Here is a 23,705-nt window from a genome sequence, read left to right as displayed (position 1 = left end):
TAAGGGATAAAATGCAGAGGGACTTTAAAATTTCACTAGAAGGCTATTGTATTATACATAAATATATATATACATTATTATGCATTATTATTTGCTATATTCACAAAAAAAATCACTGCTTTTCTCTCTGTCGTGTGGATAGAAGGTAAGTTCCAAGAGCCTGACATTACTTTGAGAATCTGGGACTGAAATTCAAATTTTACCCTGGGAATAAACAGGGTTTTTAGCTGAAACCGTTTAGACAAAGAAACAAAATGCTCTGTTGCAGACATTGGCCCTGTAGCTGAAAGCACCCTGTTCTCTCTCTCTCTCTCTCTGCGGGAAGTGGTCGGTGAGGTTTGCTTAAGGCCTGTTTGTTTGATTAGTTCAGCTGTTTCGTCTCAGATATGTTCATGACTATTTATTTCTGTACTGTGTTTACACACTTGAGCTGTGCTGGCTGGGGATGCTAAGCTGGGCCCCAAATACACATTTAAAAGCAGAATTAGACGTTCACATTATTCCCATATGGATGGATTAAAAAGGGTCATTTTCATTGTGGTCAGATACTAAAATTGCAATACAGAACACAACTGTGTTTCTTATTATGAGTAGATGTATTTTGGTCTATCCGGTTCACTTATATTTTCCCATTTTTAAATTTAGCAGTGAACAGCAAAAAAAAGCTCTTTCTGTTTAATAATTTTACTGTTCTATAAAAATGAAATAAAAAAAGTAAGACAATGATAATGATAATAATAATTACAACAGCTATGTTAATACATTTATTACAACATTTACACATAGTGTTCAAACTGGGATCTGCAATTTTTTCTAATGTTTTAAACGAAGTCTCTTCTGCACAGCAAGGCTGCTTTTATTTTTACAGTAAAAAAAAAAAAAAGCCTGATTCAAGAAGGGGGTCTAATGGCTAAAAAATATTATTTTACTGACTTAGTAATTTTAAGTAAAATCGTGCTTTGTTGGTATAATGTCTTCTAAAATGTGCTAAAATGTTCAGTGTTATATATATATTTTTTCATTTTATTGATTTTTTCTTTGAAAAGCAGGATATAAACAACACATTTTGCCTATAGAATTTTTGCAAAAAAACAAACAAACATATTCGGCCTTCTGCCCAGTGTTTCGTTTTGTTTGGTTCCGGCTTCGGACAAGAATTTCCATTTCGGTGCATCCCTACCACTTCCTCAAAACCTCAAAAACACCCTAGCAACATGATAACAACAACTTGGAGCACCTTTAGCAGCTCTAAAACACATTCGACCACAACACCCGAACAACATACTGACAGCAAGCTATAACAAATTAGCAACACTCACAACTTGAAACAGCTTACGATGAGAAATAACTGTACTGCAACACTCACATTCGAACTCACATCGAAACGTGTAGAACGCTATTGACTTTAAATTTATATATATATATACAGTATATATATATATTATACATATATAATAATATATAGAAATATTGATTTAGTCTCTTCATTTGGCCCTCAAAGGTAGTGAAAGGAGTTCACACAAACACACACTCTCAACAACAGCCGATGTGGGGTTTCCCCTTCACCCTCAGATGGAAACGAGAAAGTCAGAGACGGCTTATTACACAGTTGCCTCTGAGGCCGTCGAATATGTTGCTAAAGCCGCAGCTGGGAGAATATGTGCAGCAGAATGACAACAACATCACAGAAACTGTGTTTAAGGTCACCGAGCTGTGAAGTCTTGTGTACTGCATAATACTTCAGTCAGATGAACTGGGACATGTAATGATCTCAGTGTGTGTTTGTGTGTGTGATTAAACCCCCAGGCTCTGGACGTCATCAGAGTTGTCAGGTAAGGTATGTTAGGGTAAGCGTGTCTCCTCTCTGAGGTATTAAATGAGGCTTGTTTTGCCCTGTAGTGTGCGTTACAAAGGGCTGTTCCTTTGATATTCAGAATCGAATGGAAAATGTTTCTATGTACCGTGTTCACCCAAACACTCCTTTAATCGGCCCTCAATGGACTGCTCTCAAACTTTTACAGAAACTCGATAGCCTCCATTTTGTTTGGTTTGCTTCTCAAATGACAGTGACTCCTCTGCCTCATTGTGCTCAGCCTGCTGATTAAAAATGGTCTTCTTTTGGCATATTTAACAGTTTAGTTGTCACACTCCATGAATGTTTTACCACTTTTTTGATGGCATAGTTCAGAGGCCTCTCAAGTTTAAGTGTGTGAGGATGTTTCCATTTAGACTCATCAAACTAAATTTGGATGTGACAGGAAGTGGTGTTTTGTCATGCGGGTGCCAAATTCTTTGTCTTGATCTATCTTTTTGTGTGTTGTTTTCTACTGAAAACTGATCTGGTTTGCTGCTCTTTGTTGGTTTAACTCTCTGCTAGCCTGGTGTTCAGTCGGTCAGCTGTTTGGTCTCTCGGCTTGACAGGCTTATTTTCAAACAAATATCAGATACTTCACTGAATTTACAATGCACAAACTAGATTTTTCAAATGTTCAAAGTTGTCAGGATGTAACTATGCAGTTGCAAATGTGTTTTTAGTAGTTTTAGACAGTTACTCAGGGTGTTGCTTGGTGGTGTATCACTGTCGAAATGGCTCTACATTACATATGATCATAATAAAAATGTTTTCGGAGCCGCAAATCAGTACATTAGATTGATTTCTGAAGGATCATGTGACACTGAAGACTGCAGTAATGATGCTGAAAATTCAGCTTTGAATCACAGGAATTAATTACATTTTACAATAAAATCAAATAGAAAACTAATAAAAAATTAAATAGTTTAAAATATTACTGTTCAAATAAGTGCAGCATTGGTGCACGAGCATAAAAAAACATACTGATGCCAAACTTGAATGGTTATATATACATATATACATATTTATTTTTAAGAAATCAAATTTGAACAGATATTGGCAGACACTGTTGCTTTTAAACCAGCTTTTTGTTTGGGAAAATTATAGTGAAATATGCAAGAGAGCAGTTTTTATTATTATATAGTATTACATTATTATGAAGTAAGTTACATAAGTGTTTTGCGAGAGAGAGAGAGAGAGAGAGCGTTTGGCTCTGAGCTCTGGTTTAAAGGCCGTGCAGTTTGTCAGACACACAGTAACTTGCATAAGAAGGGCTTTTATAAATCACAGTGTTGTGTGCTATTAAAGTCTAGTCATCTATCATTTCTATTGCTGTTATCCTCTGGTAAACATGGACACTGTCCCACCTACCAGTGTGTGTGTGTGTGTGTGTGTGTGTGTGTGTGGATCTGGAGTGGAGCGGGGCATTACATAACATTGGTGGAGAACAGGCGGAGACTAACTGGGTGTGCTGGGAGGGGGTGGAGGTGGCTATAATTAGAGAAATGCACAGAGAGAGAAAGACAGATGGAAATACAGATGGAAAAGAGAGATAGCAGCATGCTCTGGTGCTGATATACATCACACAGGAGCCAACGACAAGTGGAAGAGCTGAAAGACACGCTCAAAGTCGTTAAGTCGTTCAGCTGGAAACTATATCCCTGCACTATATCCCATTATATTGACCATTAGTGATATTTCGTTTTATTTTAACTGTAGTATTGGTTGATATTGGTTATATAGTGGCCAGTCTTCATGTATTCATATATGAATATATGAGTGCTCATCATATAGGCTATGTTCATATTTATTTTTTAATTAAATCACTTAATCTTGAAATCACTAATAATTTTGTAACACTGTTAATTTCAATATTTGCCAAAATAATCAATCAGTCAGTCAAATGAATAGCCTTTTTTATATTCTGTACCATATAATCTTGTGATGCCTAAATTCACTTGTTGCTCACAAAGGCTGCATTCAACTGGTCAAAAATACAGAAATATTGCAAAATATTACTTACATTTAAACGAACTAAACTGATTTATAATTAAATACATTTTAAATGTAATTTATTCCTGTGATTGAAGCTGAATTTTTACTGCATTCTTCAGTGTCACATGATCCTTCAGACATCATTTCAAATAGAAATACTTTGTAACAAATGTCTTTACTGTCACTTTTGATCAATTTAATGCATCCTTGCTTAATAAACGTATTTCTCTAAAAAGAAAAAATTGGCATATTGTTAAATTGACAGCTCTTAGAAAACATGACGAAGTTACACACGTTGATGACAAGAGTGAATGCATAGTACATCTCAGGTTTACCCATAAGTCCTGCAACATCTTATTGTGTTCAAGTGGATCTTCATAACATTCATCCACGACTACGCGTCCATCAGCACTGAGCAAGAGGGGATGGGGGAGGTGTAGCGCCCCTCCGCTCTCGGGCCAAAGTGAGGGATGGAGTGAAAATGAGGGGGTCACGGGGAAGGGAGACAAATGAAAACACATGTCAGAGAGAGACAGAGATCATGTATGAAACACTCCCTGCTCACGTGGAACTGCAAACGTTTCAAATCTAAACATGTGCACAAGAAAAGAATAAAAGAAAATCCTGGCCAGCTAGAGGGAGGGATGCCGAACGCTTTCTAACTCTGCCAAGGTCACACGCGTGAAGCAAACACGCTTCCCACACACACTATATTCAAAGAGCTTCTCTGGTTGGATGGCTGATCGACATGCAGAAAACCTTTGGGAAAACTTGCACAAATAAACACGCAAAAATGTAGAGGAAAGGGCATGTGGATGTACCCTGGCACGCTACTTTAATAACTAGCTCAAATGACTGGTCCCATCATGCATGCTGTTATTTTCTCATGATTAGTTTGATCTGAGGTCAGGCTGTGGGACTCTTCTCACAGCAGCTCCGAAGTATTGCTGATAACAGCGGACGTGCCTGGAGCAGTGTTTATCGGAGGAATATTATGAGTTATTTACAAGTGAATATGGTGGATGGCATCTGTGGTGTGCTGTTGATTACCAAAAGCAGTAATGTCAAAGCATCCTTCAGTTCGTTAAAATGTGACCCCAACAAATAAATGCTCAAAACATGCATCTAGATGATCAGGGTTGTACGATATTGTATATATAGATAGATAGATAGATAGATAGATAGATAGATAGATAGATAGATAGATAGATAGATAGATAGATAGATAGATAGATAGATAGATATTTACATAGATATAGATTCACAGATATAAATATTTTGATATTTTATATTTCTGCAACAGATTACTTTAAATAGCTTTATTTGGAAAGAATGAATCATTCTAGAGTTATGTTTTTTTTGTTGTTGGAGGGTTATCTCTTAAATGTGTTCCTGTAGCTCAATTGGTAGAGCACTGCGCTGTTAAGTGCAAGGTTTTGGGTTCGATTCCCCGGGAACACAACACATGATATGTAAAAATTGATAGCCTGAATGCACTGTAAGTCGCTTTGGATAAAAGCGTCTGTTAAATGCATTAATTTAATTTAAATAAAAATAAAAGTAAAAACAAAAAAATGCTGGAATTATTTATTTATTTATTGTTATTAATTCCAAAGATTGTTTTTTTTTTTTTTTTTGAGTCTTAAATCCCTTTAGAGTTGCTTACTTCCCTTCTTTTTAGTATGTGAGGCGAGTATAGTATTCGGAATTCTTAGTATTCGGAAAACTGTAGGAGAAAAGTACCCGGATGATCTAGTTCTTCCGCCCGGATTCTGAAGCGCATTCGATGGACTTTACTATCCCATGAGGCCACGGGAGAGGATTTATGAATGAGGCAATGCAACTGATGCTTGTAGGTCATGTGACAGTAACAACATGGCGGCTGTAGGACATCATTCATACTATCAATATTCAGAACACACTTTTCTAACGGTCGTAAATTCGAACTCACTTGTAGTACCTACTCAGACAGTACATGATTTCAGATGCCCCGTATCTTACAGTATTTCTTGGACTTATTCTGGACTTCTCTAATCACTTAGTCTTCCTAAACCCCGTCACTTGCTGCCTCCATCCAATCAACAACTGATGGATGAACCAAATCCCAGCCTACATATTTTTTTTCTTTTTCTTTTCGATAATCAATTTCACTATGCCGTGTCATAAAACTGAATGAAAGGGAAACATCTTCTGCTACTTCTGTTACATTAACAGCTTACATCCTACTTTCCTGCTAGGCTTCCAAGAGATAAGAGAAGAGATAAGAGATCACATTTGTTGTAAATGTGAGCTTAGTTTTTATTTACAAGCTGATGGACAAGTCAAAAGTATTTTTAAGTAAATAGTGTTATATAAGGGTCCTGAGTCAACAGTCAGGACAACACTGTGAAGAAAACTGCACTTCTGGGTCACACAAGGAGATGAGTGTGTGTGTGTGTGTGGTGCTAACTTTAGCATACAACGTTCAGTGCTTATTGTGCACTTTCTGCAGGCCAGATAGCTTTCCTGTGTCTGGATGTCTGCCAAGCAGCGTGACATATCTGCTTCCTGAAAAACACACTGAACCAAACAGAGACAAACCAAACCGACGAGGCACTGCAATGACAGCCGTAAGGCTCCAAAAGTCTGACCACTGGTGAAAATGCTTCGCTTTCGCATTTTTTAGTTTGCATTAAATTGATAAACAGTGACAGTAAAGACATTTATAATGCTATATAAATATTTCTATTTCAAATCAATGCTGGTCTTTTAAACTTTATGCATTTGAAGAGTCCAGAAGAAAATGTATCGCGGCTTCCACAGAAATATTCAGCCTTGATAAAAATAATGTTTCTTGAGCTGCAAATCTGTACATCACAATGATTTCTGAAGATCATGTGACTCTGAAGAGTGGAGGAATGATGCTGAAAATACAGCTTTGATCACAGGAATAAATTACTGCTTAAAATATATTCAGATAGAAAATAGTTGATTGTACTAATATTTGTCTTAATTACTTTTTACTATATAGTAAATAAATAATAAACGCAGCCTTTGTGAACATAAACATTACCCTTCTTTCAAAAAAAAAAAAAACATTAAAAAAATCATATCAACCCCAAACGTTTTGTATGGTTGGAAGTGAATATTACATTTTCAGTCACAGAGAACAAAGTTTTATTTCCCAATGTATGTGTTTCAAATACTTCCGGAGTCAAAACTCTCTCTTGAGCAAATTGAGGACAGGGATCAGCTGTAAACGTGTGTGTGTGTATGTGTGTGTGTGTGTGTGTGTGTGTGTGTGTGTGTGTGTGTCTATCATGTGGGGTGACCCCGTTCACGTTATTTACACACTCCAACACAGGTTGGTTATAAATAGTGAGGTGACCCACATCCACACAGTCCTGTAAACAGACACTCAGAGAAAGTATGACAGTTCTCTCATATAAATATTATCTGTTAACTGTCCAACCACAAACACAGAAGACTCAATCTGCAGCACAAATTAATAAGGACAAACCTAGTACAACGGATTTTTGGCAGGGTTTTTTTTTCTTCTAAAATACAGGATTATATAAAAGAATATATATATATATATTCTTTCTCTCATTGGAATATGTAAATCGATTATATGTCTGTTGTTCTTGCGTTTTATTCTGAATGGATGTTATGAGGCTATTTGTTATATGTTAAAAATAATAAAAAGTTGATTAAAAAAAAGAAGACTTATTCTGCATATTTCTTTCATTTTTTCTTTGAATGGTTTCGCTCTTCTGTCATGCTACTCAGTTGAGCTGGTTTGGAGCAAGGCCCCTGCAGAATTCAGCTTTGTATCGCAAGAAAAAATTACATAGTCAAATATTTTACTGAATTTATTAAATATTACACTATTTGATCATTACAAAACAACCACCTTTTGTTGCCTGCTTTGCATATTTACTTTATAAATTGTAAAACTGTTCATGTTAATTCAAATTTAGTCCGATTTATTAATATAAGTGAAATGATTATCTTTTAGAGATCTAGTGTGGGTCTCTCTCTCTCTCTCTCTCTCTCTCTCTCTCTCTCTCTCTCTCTCTCTCTCTCTCTCTCTCTCCCTCTCTCTCTCTCCCTCTCTCTCTCTCTCTCTCTCTTCCTCTCTCTCTCCCTCTCCCTCTCTCTCTCTCTCTCTCTCTTCCTCTCTCTCTCTCCGCTGGCTTCACTCCAGCCAATAGCAGCTGTTCATCAGTAATGGAGCTGCTCTCTGGAGTGCTATCATTCTGTTTACTTGCTCTTCTATCAGTGAACATGTGCAGCCAGGCCCTGGTTCGAGGGGAGGAGAAAACACACACACAGGGAGAGCTGGCCAGCAGGGTGGAGACTGAAGCTCGGAGGTGTGGGAGTTATAGCTGTGCTTCTCACTGCCTGCTCTATCCCACACACACAAACACAATCTCACACATTTAGAGATATTCAGACATAGCAGCTTATACACAACTATAGTGTTTTCTATATGCCTGTCCTCTCAGACTGACCTGTGTGACCACACACAGTTCTCCATGAGGTCCTCTGAATAGGCTTCATCCGAACCTGATGAAGTCACATGATGGAGTCACTGATAATCTGACCGTTAAGAGTCGGTCTGCAGATTCACTTTTTTACTTTCTTTTAGGTTTTCATATGTCATGGTGAATAAATAATACAAATAAATAAAATAACAGCTGAATAGCCATTTTAATGCCCAGTGTGGAAATTTGCATAATGCATACTAGTTTGTCTTAAAGGACAAACTTATTACTTATTTTTTAGGTTGTCACTTTCTTGTCCTGGTATGTCATTGGTTATTATTATTGATTGTAATGGTGTCCTCATTGGCTCTTTTAGATTTTAAATTTGGGGTGTTTGATTTCTGTTTTTTTTTTTTTTTTTTTTTGTGAACAATGCCTGTCAACCGAAACATATTGATATTTGCAATCTAGCAGTGTGCAGAATTCATCATTTGTTGTTAGTTGTCATTTACTCTCTCTCATTTTCTCATTTTCTTCCATAGAACACTTAGAGGTGAATTTTGGAAGAATATCCTGGTCGCTTTCTTCATAATGGAAGTGAATGAAGACTGGTGCTGTTAAGCCTCAATTTCAGTCTCTTCCACGCACAAAGCTATCATATGTCTTCAAAAAGCTTTGAAATGCAGTTGTTTGAACCATTTTTACGATACTTTTATGATGCATTTGCCTCTGTTTTGAAGCTTGAAAGCTCCAGTTCTCATTCACTTTCATTATAATGAAAAGGACAGTTAGGATATTCTTCAGAAATGCATGTTTTTTGTTGTTGTTATTCCACAGACATGAGGGTTCAACATGAGGGTGAGTGAGTAAATGTTATGAAGTGCCCTAAAGTCATAGTAAGTGTAAGAAACTTGACTGACATATATTAGTAAAACTGTTTCTTTTGGGTGGTTTTGATTCTGGATCAAACAGAAATCTTCAGTTGTGTTTCCAGACCACCTTTCTCCAGAATCTGCTAAAAAAATCTCTTTCCAACAAGCCACCACAAAACTGTCATCACAGCCTCGTAATAATGGCACATAACTGTAACACAACACAAACCACAGCTGCTTATTCTCAGCTTATGTAACCTAGGGGCTAACCCAGAGAAAAACCCAAATGGAGATGCTCTTCGGTCATAATCTTTGAGTTGTGGGACTCAGATTGGAGTAATGTAACTGTGGATTTGTACGTTTATTTACGACGGGAGTACGAATGAGCCCGGCGGCCAGATCGGCGCTTAATTCACTGGGTCTAGGCTGGTTTTTACAGTTACAGTCCACTGAAAATCCACTTGCATTTACACAGAATCTGCAAATGAGTGTCGTAATGCCACAGAACTAGATCAATCCCATTATAATCAGCAAGTGTAGACCGCTCGATCATGTTCTTGTTCTGGACACTGTGTTGCACAGGCCTGCAGATGCTGTCGAGCAGAGTGATTAGAGGATGTGGGTTAATTCACCACAGTAACTGGTGTAGCATTACACGCACACTTAAATTTGACTTTAATGCTGGAATTCAGATTCCAGTAAGTCTCATTTATCTCACACACACATGCACAGATTTACTAAGCCCCTCTCGGCGTGTTTGTGTGAATATGGTAACGCATGAATCATACAGCTGAATGTGATAAAGAGCTTTTTCGGGAAAAGCGTGGAGAAGCGGGAAGGCAGGAAAGCAGGCGCTGTGTGAGTGTGAGAGAAACAGAGTGGGAGGGAAACGGTCAGAGAAAACAGTGCTGGTGCTGGGATCTCTCTGATATCCCCCAGCTCGCAATCTTTTCCACAGCACTGTGTGGATTTATTTTTGGGAGCTAAAATTACAAAATAGTTGAATTAAATAATAATAATTAAAATTGACCAAACGCATGCATATTTTACGTCAATATTTTAAGCGGCAGATCAGATCAATGTGGGATTTTATTCAATAAGAGTGCATTAAATGAATCAAAAGTGACAGTAAAGGCATTTATAAGGTTATAAAGGATTTCTGATTCAAATGAATGCTGTTCGTTATTTTAGCTTTTTTAACATCTGTATCATGTAAATATGTAGTAATTATAATTAATTCCATATGAAAAACAGTCTGTCTAGTCTTGTTCCAATTTAGACAGCTAAGTGTGTGTGTGTGTGTGTGTGTGTGTTGTGCATACATTCAGTGTGAATATGTAGGTGTGTGTTTGAAGTTTGCTGTTTCCGACAGTCTTGATCAAAGCACACACTGGAGGTGGATTATGCTGGTATTTTTGGCATTGCATAAGAATATATATGTAGCAAATTATATTTGAAACCAGCGCCTACACACACAGATCCACACACACACAGTCTTTAATAAAACCAACATAGTACTATCATCTATAATGTGTCATTTTCTTTGCCTCTTGAAGCAGACAGTTTCACCTCTCCTCTCTTCTTTTCCAAAATTGTGTGGTTTTCTCTTTGCGTAGATCCGTCTCTGTCATTCCTTTCTCTTCTCTCTAAAACAAGGCAGAACTTCATATTTTATTTATGTTCCTTAGTCTGTCTGCTTCTAATCCACTGCTTGCTTTTTTTTTCTTCTTTATTTTTTTTTCTCAGCGATAGAAAGATTTTTGGAAGTTGACCCAGATAAAGGAAAAAAGTTTGACAGCCCTGCCAAGTCTCTGGGCTTGGCTTTCACAGCGACTCCAAACCAGTTTGCTCTGGTTGGGATCCCAAAGCAGGCGGGGGTGGGTGAGTGGGGGGGGTGGGATCCGGCGTGTGTACGCATATTTCATGAAATTATGAGGGAGTGTGAGTGGGACTTTTTTGATTATATAACAGAGACACAGCTCAGCATTGTGTCGGTTTCTGTGCTTAGATCAGTGCTGCTGTGTTCAAGGTGAAGAGGATCAGATGGGGAAAGAATCTTATTTCCAGAACGCCTCTATTACCCACGATTCTGGCTCAAACATTACATAATTACAAATATTGAAAAGGTAGCTATTTTTAATGAGTAGTTCATCGCCAAAAAATTTTGAAAATTACCGTCTTTCACCCTCATGTCATGCCAAATCTGTATGACTTATTTTTCGTGAAAAAAAAAGAAAAGAAATAAGATGTTTAGCAGAATAGTCACGCTACACATTACCATACATTGGAAATTAATTGGCACGAGGGCTGTCAACATTAAACACATTTTTTAAAAAGGCATAAAATTGCCCAAAGTGAGTTTTGAGATACTAAAATGATCAGTAATGAAATTTTAGTATTTCAATTTATTTCAGTTAGTTTCCTATTTTATTTACAGTTTCTTTCATCAAATATTTACTATAACTATAAACTATAAATAGTTTTGATATAAGTAAAAAAATAAATAAATCAAAAATCAGAATCAGAAAGCACTTTTTTGCCCTATATGTTTACACGTATGAGGATTTTTTTTGCTTCAGAGTAGAGCTGTTTCAGCAGCTCCTGTGGCAGGTTGAACCTCCACAGCTGGCGAAGTACAGCCTCTGCTGGGCCTTTTTGACAATGGAGTCAATGTGAATGTCCCACTTCAGGTCCTGAGAGATGGTGGTATCCAGGAATCTGAATGACTCCACTGCAGTCACAGTGCTGTTCATGATGGTGAGTGGAGGGAGAGAAGTAGGGTTTCTCCTGAAGTCCACGATCATCTCCACTGTTTTGAGTGTGTTGAGCTCCAGGTTGTTATAACTGCACCATACAGCCAGCACTTTAACCCCCTTCCTGAAAGCAGACTCGTCACCTTCCTTTATGAGGCCGATAAGTGTGGTGTCATCTGCAATCTTCAGGAGCTTGACAGAGGGGTCTTTAGAGGTGCAGTTGTTGGTGTAGAGGGAAAAGAGCAGTGGGGAGAGCACACACCCCTGAGGGGCATCCCTGGGCCTGATGGTGAGGGTCCTAGTTGTGAGTTTCCCCAGTCTCACTAGCTGCTTCCTGTCTGTCAGGAAACTGGTGATTAACTGACAGATGGAGGTGGACACAGAGAGCGGAGTTCATTTGGACAGGAGGAGGTCTGGGATGATGGTGTTGAAGGCCGAGCTTAGGTCAATGAGCAGGTCCCTGGTCTGTCCATATGCTGTAGGATATAATCCAGTCTCATGTTGACTGTATCGTCCACAGACCTGTTTCTCTGTAAACTGCAAGGAGTCCAGCAAGGGTCCAGTGATGTCCTTCAGGTGGGCCAGCACCAGTCTTGATACTCTTTAACGCTCAATATGACCGCTCTATCGAAGGAAGCCCCGCCTTCTGAATAAAAGAGCCAATCATTAATCAGCAAAGTATCCGTGTCACTGCAGCTGCCATTAAAAAATCCCAGTTGCTATTGAAACAGTCAGCATTCTGAGATTGCGCATGCACACTGTCTGATGTAGTCTGAAAAAAATACGCTTTTTTTAACGTTATTGAAGCATAAGAAACAACATTTAAGAGACCGTTGTTATCAGATTTTATTGGTGATTTCGAATATGAAATTTAATGGTAAGCTTGGTGAACAGTTTTGGAGAATTTCCCATTCAAATAGATAGGAGCTGCACTTACGTGCCACAGAGGCATTTTAAAGATGGCCGCCGAGTGAAATACCTTGCCTTAAAGGGACTTTGCCACGGCAGCCATATGCAGTGCCATCTTAATTTACACTTTTATTTAACAGTAACAACATGGTTCCCTACTGATCCCAGTAAGTATTAAACTTATCATGACATGTTTTAGTGTGCCACATTAAATTATATGCAAATTTACAAATAAACAAATTAAAATGACACTTTTGGAGATAATCCCTTTGGACTGGAAGCAAAATAATTTCCATTTGACAAGAGACGAATTTATAACATCACATTTGTTTAATATTGTGTTTTAGTGTTTGTTTAATCAACTTGCCACTTTCGCATTCGCATCTGTACCATGTACAGTAATCTTATTTAAACAGTTCTAATTTGCATAAATATTTAAATGTAATGTCTGCTAACACTCTCTCTCTGATCTCCCACAATCCCTCCCTTTTCCCCCTCTTTCACTGCAGTCCAATATAACAGCCATCAGTCATGTACGTGCAGTATAAATACTCAGCTCGAAGCTGAACCTCACCTGTGAGAAAGACCCTAAACAGTTAACAGAGCCTTTCATTCAGCCGCACAATAAACCCTGGTGTTGATTTACAAACACGAGTAAACTGTCTCCCACACACACGCTGAATAAATACAGTTGATAATGGAGCTGTGCTGTGTGGGCATACACCAGAGGCCGAGTGCTAGTGTTTATTACAGCGCTGGAATTTTCCATTACCCATGATGTGTTCAGCTCAGTAGGGAGCTGCTATACAGCCGAGAGAAGTGTTTACTGCGGGACTCGGCCTGCCGAACAGAGAAAACAGGCGCTCGGGCTGAGAGAGAAAGAGAGAAAGGCCCGGGCGGCCCACCTAACAGATGTGTGCTGTTTTATGTTGATGTGAGAGTGCGCTTAACATCTGCCTCTGCTTGACATAATTGGTTTTAGTTGATCCACGTCTTAAGATGATTCTCAGTGATTGGTGAACCTCATTTCTCTCTCTCTCTCTTTTGAACAGGAGGCCTTCTGGTCTTGCTGATAAAGAGGTGATGGCCGCCACCGTCCTGACCATACTGTCCACCAGCCCGTTGGTGCTCAACCCTTCCTCCAGTGCCTCAGGTTAAACGTCGCTCTACTTCTCCTGTGCTGCCGTGCTAACGCCTGATAGATCCCAGAGTACTCAGGTTGAATGACGAATTGTCAAACAATCTCTAAAACTCCATAAGTGCCCCGAAAGGACTCCCTCTTTCTCCATTTTATTTGTTTTATATAGAAAATGGCTTTAATGAAGTGTGTGATTTCTGTCCCGCCAAACAGAGTTGCCAAAATAATGTTTTTTTGGAGCCCAGTCTGTTCCATTTCAAACACATAGTCCCGCCCCCGACTCACGCCATTGGTTGAACCAATGTTGTTGGTAGAGATGCTCAAACAGATGTTTTGTTTGATAGGGCAACAATGGTTAGACTACGGAGTCAAGTGGTTGGCTTACGCTACCACCTAAAGATCAGTCAATTATTAATATTATTATTTTTTTGTAAGAAATTAATTCGGCAAGGATGCATTAAATTGATCAAAAGTGACAGTAAAGACATTTATAATGTTACAAAAGATTTCTGTTTCAAATAAATGATGTTCTTTTGAACTTACTATTCATCAAAGTATCCTAGAAAAACAATGTATCTAAAAAACAATTATAAGTTTTAATTTAATTGTAATTTATTAATTGTAGTAAAGGTTTCACTGCACCAAAAATGGTCATAAATAAGTTACAAATTATTATTATTTTTTCCCATTTCTTCCTGTACAATTAAACAGGCTGTTTTTTTCTACTGTACACTTCTAGATGTAAATGACCTAAATGATCAGCTCATTTCAGCATACCAGTACAGTTCTTTAGACTAGCTGAATAATCATTGATATTTATATATGGGTGGTCATTTGTTGTTAATGAGCTCATGGCTGTGACGTCTTAGTCACCATGATTTCTGAGCAGTTTCTTTCAGATTTGTTTCACAGAATCGTCTGTGTAGACATACAGTAAAGCTTTGTATAAATATTAGCCAATGTCGACATGGTCATCAGACTCTTATTTCAAAAGAGCAAGTAAAAATTCTGTTTTCTATTTTACGTCTCTTTTAGCATGAAAGGAACCCCAGTTTTACATTTGGATGGGTTTCAAGTGCAGTGACTGTCCTTCCTTCAGCTCACGGCTTCCAAAACCAAAAGTATGTTCACAGAGTTTCAGAAGAAATGACAATAGACAACTCTCTCACTGAAGTATTATTAGACAGAATCAGACACAGACTTTGTCCTTAAAGGAATAGTTTACCCACAAATGGAAATGATTCTGTCATCATTGACCCTTGTCTGTCACGAGTCAAACTCGAGATTCAAATCAAATTGGTTTTGGTGAACTGGATCAACTGATTCGTTGAGCAGAACTCTTCCTTAAGAAGTGAAACCGAAGATTGTCTCTTTTTAAAGAGCAGGACTTTTACTGTGAAATGAAATGTGGTGAAAGCGTTCATGTATTGCGTCCGTTCTGACCTTTTCAGAGATTCTAGAACAAAATGAAAAGTGAGAGTTTTCTAAAGCTGTCACGAAACAACTGCTGTCCCAACACAGCCCTTTACATCTGTGTGTTGGAGGGAACAGGGTTTTAATGGACCCTCTGAAGTCTTGCATGGAGGATTTCCCTCTCATTTGTTCCATCAGTTATTGAGTCACTCAAATCATCAGCTGTGTGATCGTGATCTTAGCCGACCTTCTTGGATTTTAACTTGTGCTGTTTAGTTGGCCAAATTTACGTCAATGATGAATTGTGCATGACAGATTTATTTATTATTATGTTGATCAAAGGAATCAATTTTAAAATACATTCAGATAGAAAGCTTTTTAAATTGTAATAATATTTCACAGTATTACTGCTTTTGCTGTATTTTACCAATGAAATGAAGCCTTGGTGAGCATAAGCAATTTCTTTATAAACCGTACAGACTCCAGTTTAAATAAAATTCATAAACCACTGTCTATAAGAGACGGAGGGAAAAAAAATCTCTGAAAAAATCAGCTAATAGTGATTCGCCTTCATATGCTGGAAATAAAGACTACTGCAAATACTGTTAGAAAAGGTTGAAAATAGATGAACTACATTAGAATATTCTGAAATGTGGAGTTTAGCAAGATAAATTGCTGAAACGACAGGGCATTAGTAAACTTTTTCTCGGCCGTATTTCAATGTCCCTTCGGTATAGATGCTTTCAGTTGATAGCAGACATCCTGAAATAATATTATACCTCATTACTCTCGCCTAGAGGACAACTTTAGTAAAAGTGGCACAGCTTTCCCCAGTCTCCATTACTGTTTAATCAAGGACATTGGCCTTGGGATTGGATTTGATGTGTTTTTCATTTGTGCATTGTCATTTTTTAATATCTTTAATGCAAACACATTGCCCTTCTGGGAAATTAAAGACTTATTGTGCAGTATCAATGTGGCTGCACAAATAACAGAGAACAGTCTCTTTCCTCCCCAATAGAAAATACAAAGGAATTAATGTGGGCTGCTGGTAGCTCAGTAGTTTTGTTAACTACTATGAGGTAGTAAACAAAACGGTTATGAAGTCTGGTCTTCATTGCAGCTTATTCTCGCCAAGAACCACCCACTTAGACAGGAAGAGACTGTCTGACGGACTTGTAAAGCGACCAACCAGAGTTTGGTTTTATCTGAAATAGATTTTACCACAATAAAACACTAAAACACAAAAATCTAACTGGTGCGGCAGTCCTTGTGTAAGATTGAGTCAAGTCAAGTCATCACCTTTATTTATATAGTTCTTTAAACAAAATACATTGCGTCAAAGCACTGAACAACATTCATTAGCAAAACAGTGTGTCAATAATGCAGATTGACAGTTAAAGGCAGTTCATCATTGAATTCAGTTATGTCATCTCTGTTCAGTTTAAATAGTGTCTGTGCATTTATTTACAATCAAGTCAACGATATCGCTGTAGATGAAGTGACCCCAACTAAGCAAGCCAGAGGCGACAGTGGCAAGGAACCGAAACTCCATCGGTGACAGAGTGGAGAAAAAAACCTTGGGAGAAACCAGGCTCAGTCGGGGGGCCAGTTCTCCTCTGACCAGACGAAACCAGTAGTTCAATTCCAGGCTGCAGCAAAGTCAGATTGTGCAGAAGAATCATCTGTTTCCTGTGGTCTTGTCCTGGTGGTCCTCTGAGACAAGGTCTTTACAGGGGATCTGTATCTGGGGCTCTAGTTGTCCTGGTCTCCGCTGTCTTTCAGGGCTGTAGAGGACTAATATTAGCGTAGATGCCATTCATCTAATGATGTAGCAAGTACATCGGGTGTTCCCAGTTCCGGTTTACATAATTAATGCAGCCTAAAAATCCTTTAACGGATTTGGATATTAGAAGCATATTAGTATGTTTTGTGTAAACCAGGTAAAAGAGATGGGATTGAGGCAGAAAATGTTGGGCTACTTAGATTACAAGTCTTTCCTGACGCTATTGTGGCACTGAGCCGAGCACTTAACCTCTAAATCATGCCACTCCAGGGAGTGTGTTCCTGTAATTAGTTTACTGTAAGTCACTTTGAATGAAAAGCATCTGCTAAACGGCAAGTGTGCACATGCTGGAAGAACCCAGACCATAATCCTAAGAGGTCAAGTGTCATGAAATGGAGGTGAATTTGCCTGTTTGGGGTCATGTAAGGTCACCACAGTCTATATTGTTGCTTAAGGGTCTCATATAGCCTTGAGATTTAGTCAAGTTTGTTGCTGAACAGTGTCCTTTTCTGCTGCATAGCTCAAGGTTACATTGCCTTATGGTATATCTTCAGATTTGTGTTTACAATCTTTATGGTTTTGTTTTGTAATTATTTTAGAAGTAGAGTTATGGCTGCTGATATGTTATTGAACATAATGCACCAAAATATATTTTTTTAATACTAATTAATCACTCAATCAGTTGTTGTATCTAAGCATTTAAATTGTACAAAAGGTTGTTTTAAGATCGACTTTTTAATTATATAATTATATAATAATATGGCTGTAATTGGAGAAAAAAAGCCAAATATTATTGTTAGTTGAAATTCCAATCCTTCACCAATGAAACATTAAGCTTTTTCTTAAATACTGAGATTTTTACAACACTACAATATGGTTCATTTTTTATGGCTCAATCAGTCAATCATTTATTATTCTAGGTTCATGTTAATTTCTACATTTATTAATTCATTTTTAAGCATTGAGTGGTTAACATTAATGTATGTATTGTGAACAGCATGAAGAAACAATGAAATATAGTGTATTTATAAATTAACATTAATCTAGTTTAATAAATGCTATGCAAAATGTTAGTCATCGTTAGTTCATGATAGTAGTGAAAATGAAACTTGTGTTACCATGATTTGTAGTGATGTGAATCATTTAGTGCAGTTTTTTCTTCTTCTTTTTGTTAATTTGCATGTTTGGAAACAGTCCATTTGTGTAGATTTCAACTATTATATTTATAATGCATCTAATGAATCTAATTTAAACATTCAAGTGAAGCTGTTACATAAGTTGTTAATTTTCTGCATCTATTAGAGTGCACACTAGTGCATGTTTTGCTATTTATAAAACATTTATTTGAGTAAAAATGCCACTGGCAACAAAACAAGGTGTGAAACAAATTTCTATCACGCATCAAGGAAATAATACAATGGCGGTTCAGGTTTGAGTGCTGCTGTGTTACTTTATCTTCACCTAGTGTTGCGTGCCATAAGGACTGTTTGTGTGTGTGACTGAACAGTATGTAAGGGATAATGTACAGCCAAGTGGTTGTTATCGCAGAATAAACCCTGAAAGAGTGATCAGGATCTTGTATCACCCTGAAGGGGTTTATCTTGCGATTGCAACTGGCTGAATGTTTATTATCCCGCTTATTCCACGGCAACTTGCCAGCCACATAAGTAAATAATTAGACACCAATATTGATTTGAGTTGAAATATTTAATTAGCTCTGTAGACAAAAAGGAAAACAGTTCCTAACAAATGGCTTTGAGTCTAGACGACGGTTTCATTTTACAGTCAATAACTGCAGCAGCTGTGTTTGAATGAGCCAGGAGAGAAACACCAGCCTCAAATACCCGGATGAGCGGTGTGTTATTTGGTGTTTCTAACGCCAGTGGTGGTTATTGAGAAATAACACACTGTAGAATGATGCTCCTGAGCAAGTATTCCAGAGCGCCGTGCAATAAACAAGTGTAAAATATGCACAAACAAATCAGTACTTCTCACACCAAGTCTTTTATTTTTTAATTGTAATTTTTTTGTTTTCATGGTCAGTTTTTTCTTCTTGGTTCTGGTTTAAGTACTTGTACTTTGTTTTATGCCATTGGTTTTGTTTAGTTTTTAGTTTTTTTCTTTTGGTTTTGATTTGTTTTGCTCTTTATGTTCTGTTTGTTTTTGTTTTTTTGGTTAGCTTTTTGTCTTTTGATTTGTCTTTGTTAGTTTTTTTGTCTTTTTTCTGTTTTCTTTATTTATTTTATTTAAATTTTTTTACGTCTTCGTATTTGTATGTTCTTTTTTTTCTGAATCGGTGTTTGCTGTGGACTTCCACTTCATGCTTGCAGTGTGCTGGGCTCTGGGATAAGTAAAAGTACTCCATCAAATAGCCTGACTGGCCTGTGAAAGTGTCAAAGGTCATTTCCTGCTTTAAAGCACTGTGTTCTGTCTTTAGGTGCAGATTTGGCTGGTAAGGGCTGGAAGGAGAGCCTGTCTGCCAGCTACAGCAGCTCTACCAGTGGGAACTGGAGCTGGGACGCCAGCGACCAATCAGTGCCCTCTACTCCGTCCCCGCCCCTCTCCAATGATCCCGGCAAGAGCTTCCTGCTTTCCTCCCAGAGTGATGACAACATTGAGGAAACCGAGAGTACACACTTCCTGTTCGAGGACCCCATCCCCCGAAAAAGAAAGGTAGGGGGTCAGGTCGTGGCAAATGAGAGAACAGAGAGAAGACAGATCTGCTGGTTAATATTTGAGCCCAAAAGTGGCTTGACTGTTCAATGAATTTCCCCGTCTTTGCCTTCAAAAGCGCTCTAATAAACACATCAGCTTGGCTCTGGCCCAATGAGTCTGCTCACCCTCGCACCACAGAAAGTGATGGCATGTTTGCGCTCTCTCTTTCAGTGTCTTTTCTTCTATTACTTTTGTTTTTTTTTGTAGTGTGGAGTGACTCCAGAATGTGAATATGGTTTCTGTGTCAGGAAGCCTTTAGCCGTTCTGCTCGTTCACCTTGTTTTGGGAGAGGCGGAGGATGTGTGTGTGTGTGTGTGTGTATGGGGGGATTTCCGTTATAGATCCACTCTGGCTTATCCTTTCAAAGCGCTACAAATGCTGTAACACTCGCTTTTCAAGCAATTCCCAATTGCACAATATTGTATACTTGGATCCTGTCGTGAATACACGCCTCTCCCTGAAGAAAGGGGAAAAGTGAAATATGTTTACTCAGATGTTTTTTTCATTATAATTTTTTTTTATATTTCTCAATTCTGATTTTGCAATTCCAGATATTGGACAGAGAAAAGACTAAGGCAGAAACAGGACAGACACATTTTCCTTAAGTGCAATCAGACATTTAAGAGCAATCTTCTGGCCTCAGGACAACTTAAGCTGTATTCACAGCATCTGTGGATGTTATTTAGCACAGACATTTTTTTTTTTTTTTTGGATTGTCAAGATTTTTTTAAACGTTTATTAAGGAAATCTCTCTTTCAACAGAGGTGTAGATACAAAAATCACATTTATATCAAGCCACTTACTGTGGTAACCTGTGGTTGTCATTGCTCGGGAATAAATGTTTACATCAAGACTTAAGGTCTTTGCACAACGAGTCATGCGTTTTTAGTGTTTTTACGTATTCTGTATCCTTTCCTATCAAAATGCATGCTACCGTTTCGAAAACACAGAAAATCGAACCTGATTCAAATGTTTTCATGACAGGCGATAGTTTTGGAGCAAGTGTGTAAACATGATTGACACAGCGTGAGGTCGTATTTATTTTTCAACTTGCAAAAATTTCAGATGAAAATTTCGGACTCAGTGTGCAAAGATCTTTAGACTTGTTAATACTGTTAAAATAAATAGCTTACTGACCTTTTCTGTGCAAAGTTATATCCAGTCTTTCAATCGCTGTCATGAACATACAAAGTTTGTAAACAATTTTGCAAATATGCAAGGTATCATCACTCAAGTCACAGGAATTACATCATAACACATAACTGGAAGTTGATCCAGCTAGAACAGTAGATTCACTGAAAAACAAAAGATTTCACAACCCCGTGTTTTCAACTTCAACACTCAAACAAAACACGTTTACTAGAGAATGTAATGTAATGTATGTAATTTTAACCGTATTGAAGCATAATTATACTATATTATGAGTTCTGCTGTGAAACCTTCCAAAATGCCTTGCCATTTGGACTTTTATTAAAACCTGAAGGATGACTACTGCATTGATAATATTTTCTTTAAAAAAAAAAAAAGATCTCTTAAAAGATCGGGATCAAATAAAAAAACACTTATATCTTACTAAACAGATCTTTTTATCTGTTTAATGTAAAAATAATCCATAGGGATTCATATTTGACCCATGGTTTCAGATTATTCAGATAAACTCCATTAGACATCCTCTACACAGCTAGATATTGAGTCGAAACGTTAAAGAACGAATTCTAATAATTAGATTGCATATTAGTTTGTTTCTCACTTGTGTGCATTACATAATGTTTAATATGGTTTGGACTCATTTCTTGGCAGAGACAGATGGATGTGTCCCATACTGCTGGTGCTTGTCTTAGGCAACAGCGCTGACTACCTCCTCTATTATTTCAGCTCACCAGAGGCCTCTCTGCATACCTATATGTCCTGCTATAGCCAATAAAAACCACTTTGCATGAAGGAGACGAGAAAAAAGAAACAAACCCATTGAAGTGAACCAAGCCAAATGCTGAGCAGCTGCGTGAGGTGTAACACTAGAGAACTGGCTGTTCATTCATAAAGACAGATGGAAACATACACCCAGTCCCACTCTACCAGTTATCTGGCTTGCTTTTTGACTCCGTTTTGGTTAAAGTGACCCTATTATGGCTTTTCGAATATTTGATTTTCTATCGAGCGTTCAGAATACAGAGCTATGTCAATGGGAGTTTAGTTTCTGTCATGCGCTGTACGCGGTAGACCAATCACAACAGACTGGGCCATCTGACCAATCAGAGCAGAGCAGGCTCGTGGAAAGGAGGGGCTTAGAGAGACTGAATCACAGAACTGCTTCGAATGAATCATTTGAGGATCGTTGGGAAATGTTTCATGGTCCTGTGGCTCAGTGGTAGAACATTGCATTAGCAGCGCAAAAGGTTGTGGGTTTGATTCCCAAGGAACACACGTACTGATTAAAAAAATAAAGAAATTATAGCCTGAATGCACTGTAAATCGGTTTGAATAAAATCATCTGCTAAATGCATAAATGTAAATGAGGTGATATTAAATGCATATTTTGTGTAGATTTATGACTTCGGATGCATGTAAACCTATTGTAGGAGACTCTCAAAACAATGTTAGGAATCGTAAAAATGGCATAATGGGGCACTTTAATGCTTGTCACATGTTCACTGATAAGGTATGGATGGGAAATGTTTCCTAGGCTCGTGTGATCGATGAAAGGGTTAATATCATCGGCCTTGAGAACAGCAGGAGTACTTGTTGTTTGTGTGTGTGTGTGTGTGTGAGCAGACACACACCCACTCATTGACTCTGATAAGAGCAGCGAACAGGTCCAGACATGTTTCACGTTTCAGAGTTAATGTGCTAATTTTTCTCACAAATTAAGATCCTGGTTGGGTTTATCAGAAGAAATGAAGATAATTATAATCATGATGATAATATAATCTGGGTTTGTTCTGGAGTGTCATCCATTTCCACTGTTCTCGGTCTGAACTCATTATATAACCTATTAAACATTTACACGCACTCTCCAGGAAATCAGGGTTCAGATCGGAGAAAACTAGCTTCCCATAAACATAGCCCAATGGACATTTCTTTTTACTAAATATCATTTCAATGTTTTTCTAAATTTATTTATTTTTTTACTTTGATTTGTTTTCTACTTCAAATGCTGAATTTTCTATGCATACAAAAAAAAATAATTATAGATGATAAGAATTTTTTTTGAGCAGCAAATTAGTATATCAGATTGATTTCTGAAGATCATGTGACACTGAAGACTGCAGTAATGATGCTGGAGATGTATAAAGCTTATGCATCACAGCAATGAATGTCTATAATGTAAAAAAACACCACTTTTGTGTGCAGTTATATTAATGTAATCTAAAATATCAAATTTTAAATTAATTTTTTACTCCGTTTTGTTGCTTGTGAAGTGTTCATTTAATCACTGGCTATAAATAAGCAGAAGTATGTGAGAGTCTGATTCATTGTTTGAACGGCCTGTTGAAAGGCAGGAATCAGGGATGTCAGATAAACACAGATGAGGTTTAGAGCAAGCGGGGAAAGTGACAGAAGAGCACAGGAGGTGTGAATCGCCCACACACACACACACACACACGTCACCTGGCAGTGTCACTGTTGTTTTGAAGCCTCTGTGCTTGTGGGACTTATGCAATCAGGCCTCTGAATCACTGCTGATCACGGATGGCCTTGACTGCTATCAGAGCAGATCTCTTTCTGTCCTGTTCTTACTCTTCATACCACATGACTTGATTCGATCTCTCACGTCCCTGTGCATTATATACGGCTCTTTGAGGGAT

The 23,705-nt window shown here is 37.8% G+C and overlaps 1 protein-coding gene across 2 annotated transcripts in view; it reads left to right on the top strand.

Annotated features, from left to right (window-relative positions):
- The window catches only part of LOC113092993 (zinc finger protein 704-like), a 54,403-nt gene that overhangs the window by 22,285 nt on the left and 8,413 nt on the right, over positions 1-23,705 (top strand). For both annotated transcript variants that reach the window (XM_026258807.1, XM_026258806.1), the window contains exons 3-4: positions 13,900-14,000; positions 19,622-19,857. In XM_026258807.1, the coding sequence (XP_026114592.1) occupies positions 13,900-14,000; positions 19,622-19,857 (337 nt within the window). The remainder of the gene's footprint in view (positions 1-13,899; positions 14,001-19,621; positions 19,858-23,705) is intronic.

The sequence above is a fragment of the Carassius auratus genome, unplaced genomic scaffold (assembly GCF_003368295.1).
Source record: "Carassius auratus strain Wakin unplaced genomic scaffold, ASM336829v1 scaf_tig00214826, whole genome shotgun sequence".
In the NCBI taxonomy this organism is placed as follows: Eukaryota; Metazoa; Chordata; class Actinopteri; order Cypriniformes; family Cyprinidae; genus Carassius; species Carassius auratus.
This window is presented reverse-complemented; position numbering and strand designations above follow the sequence as displayed.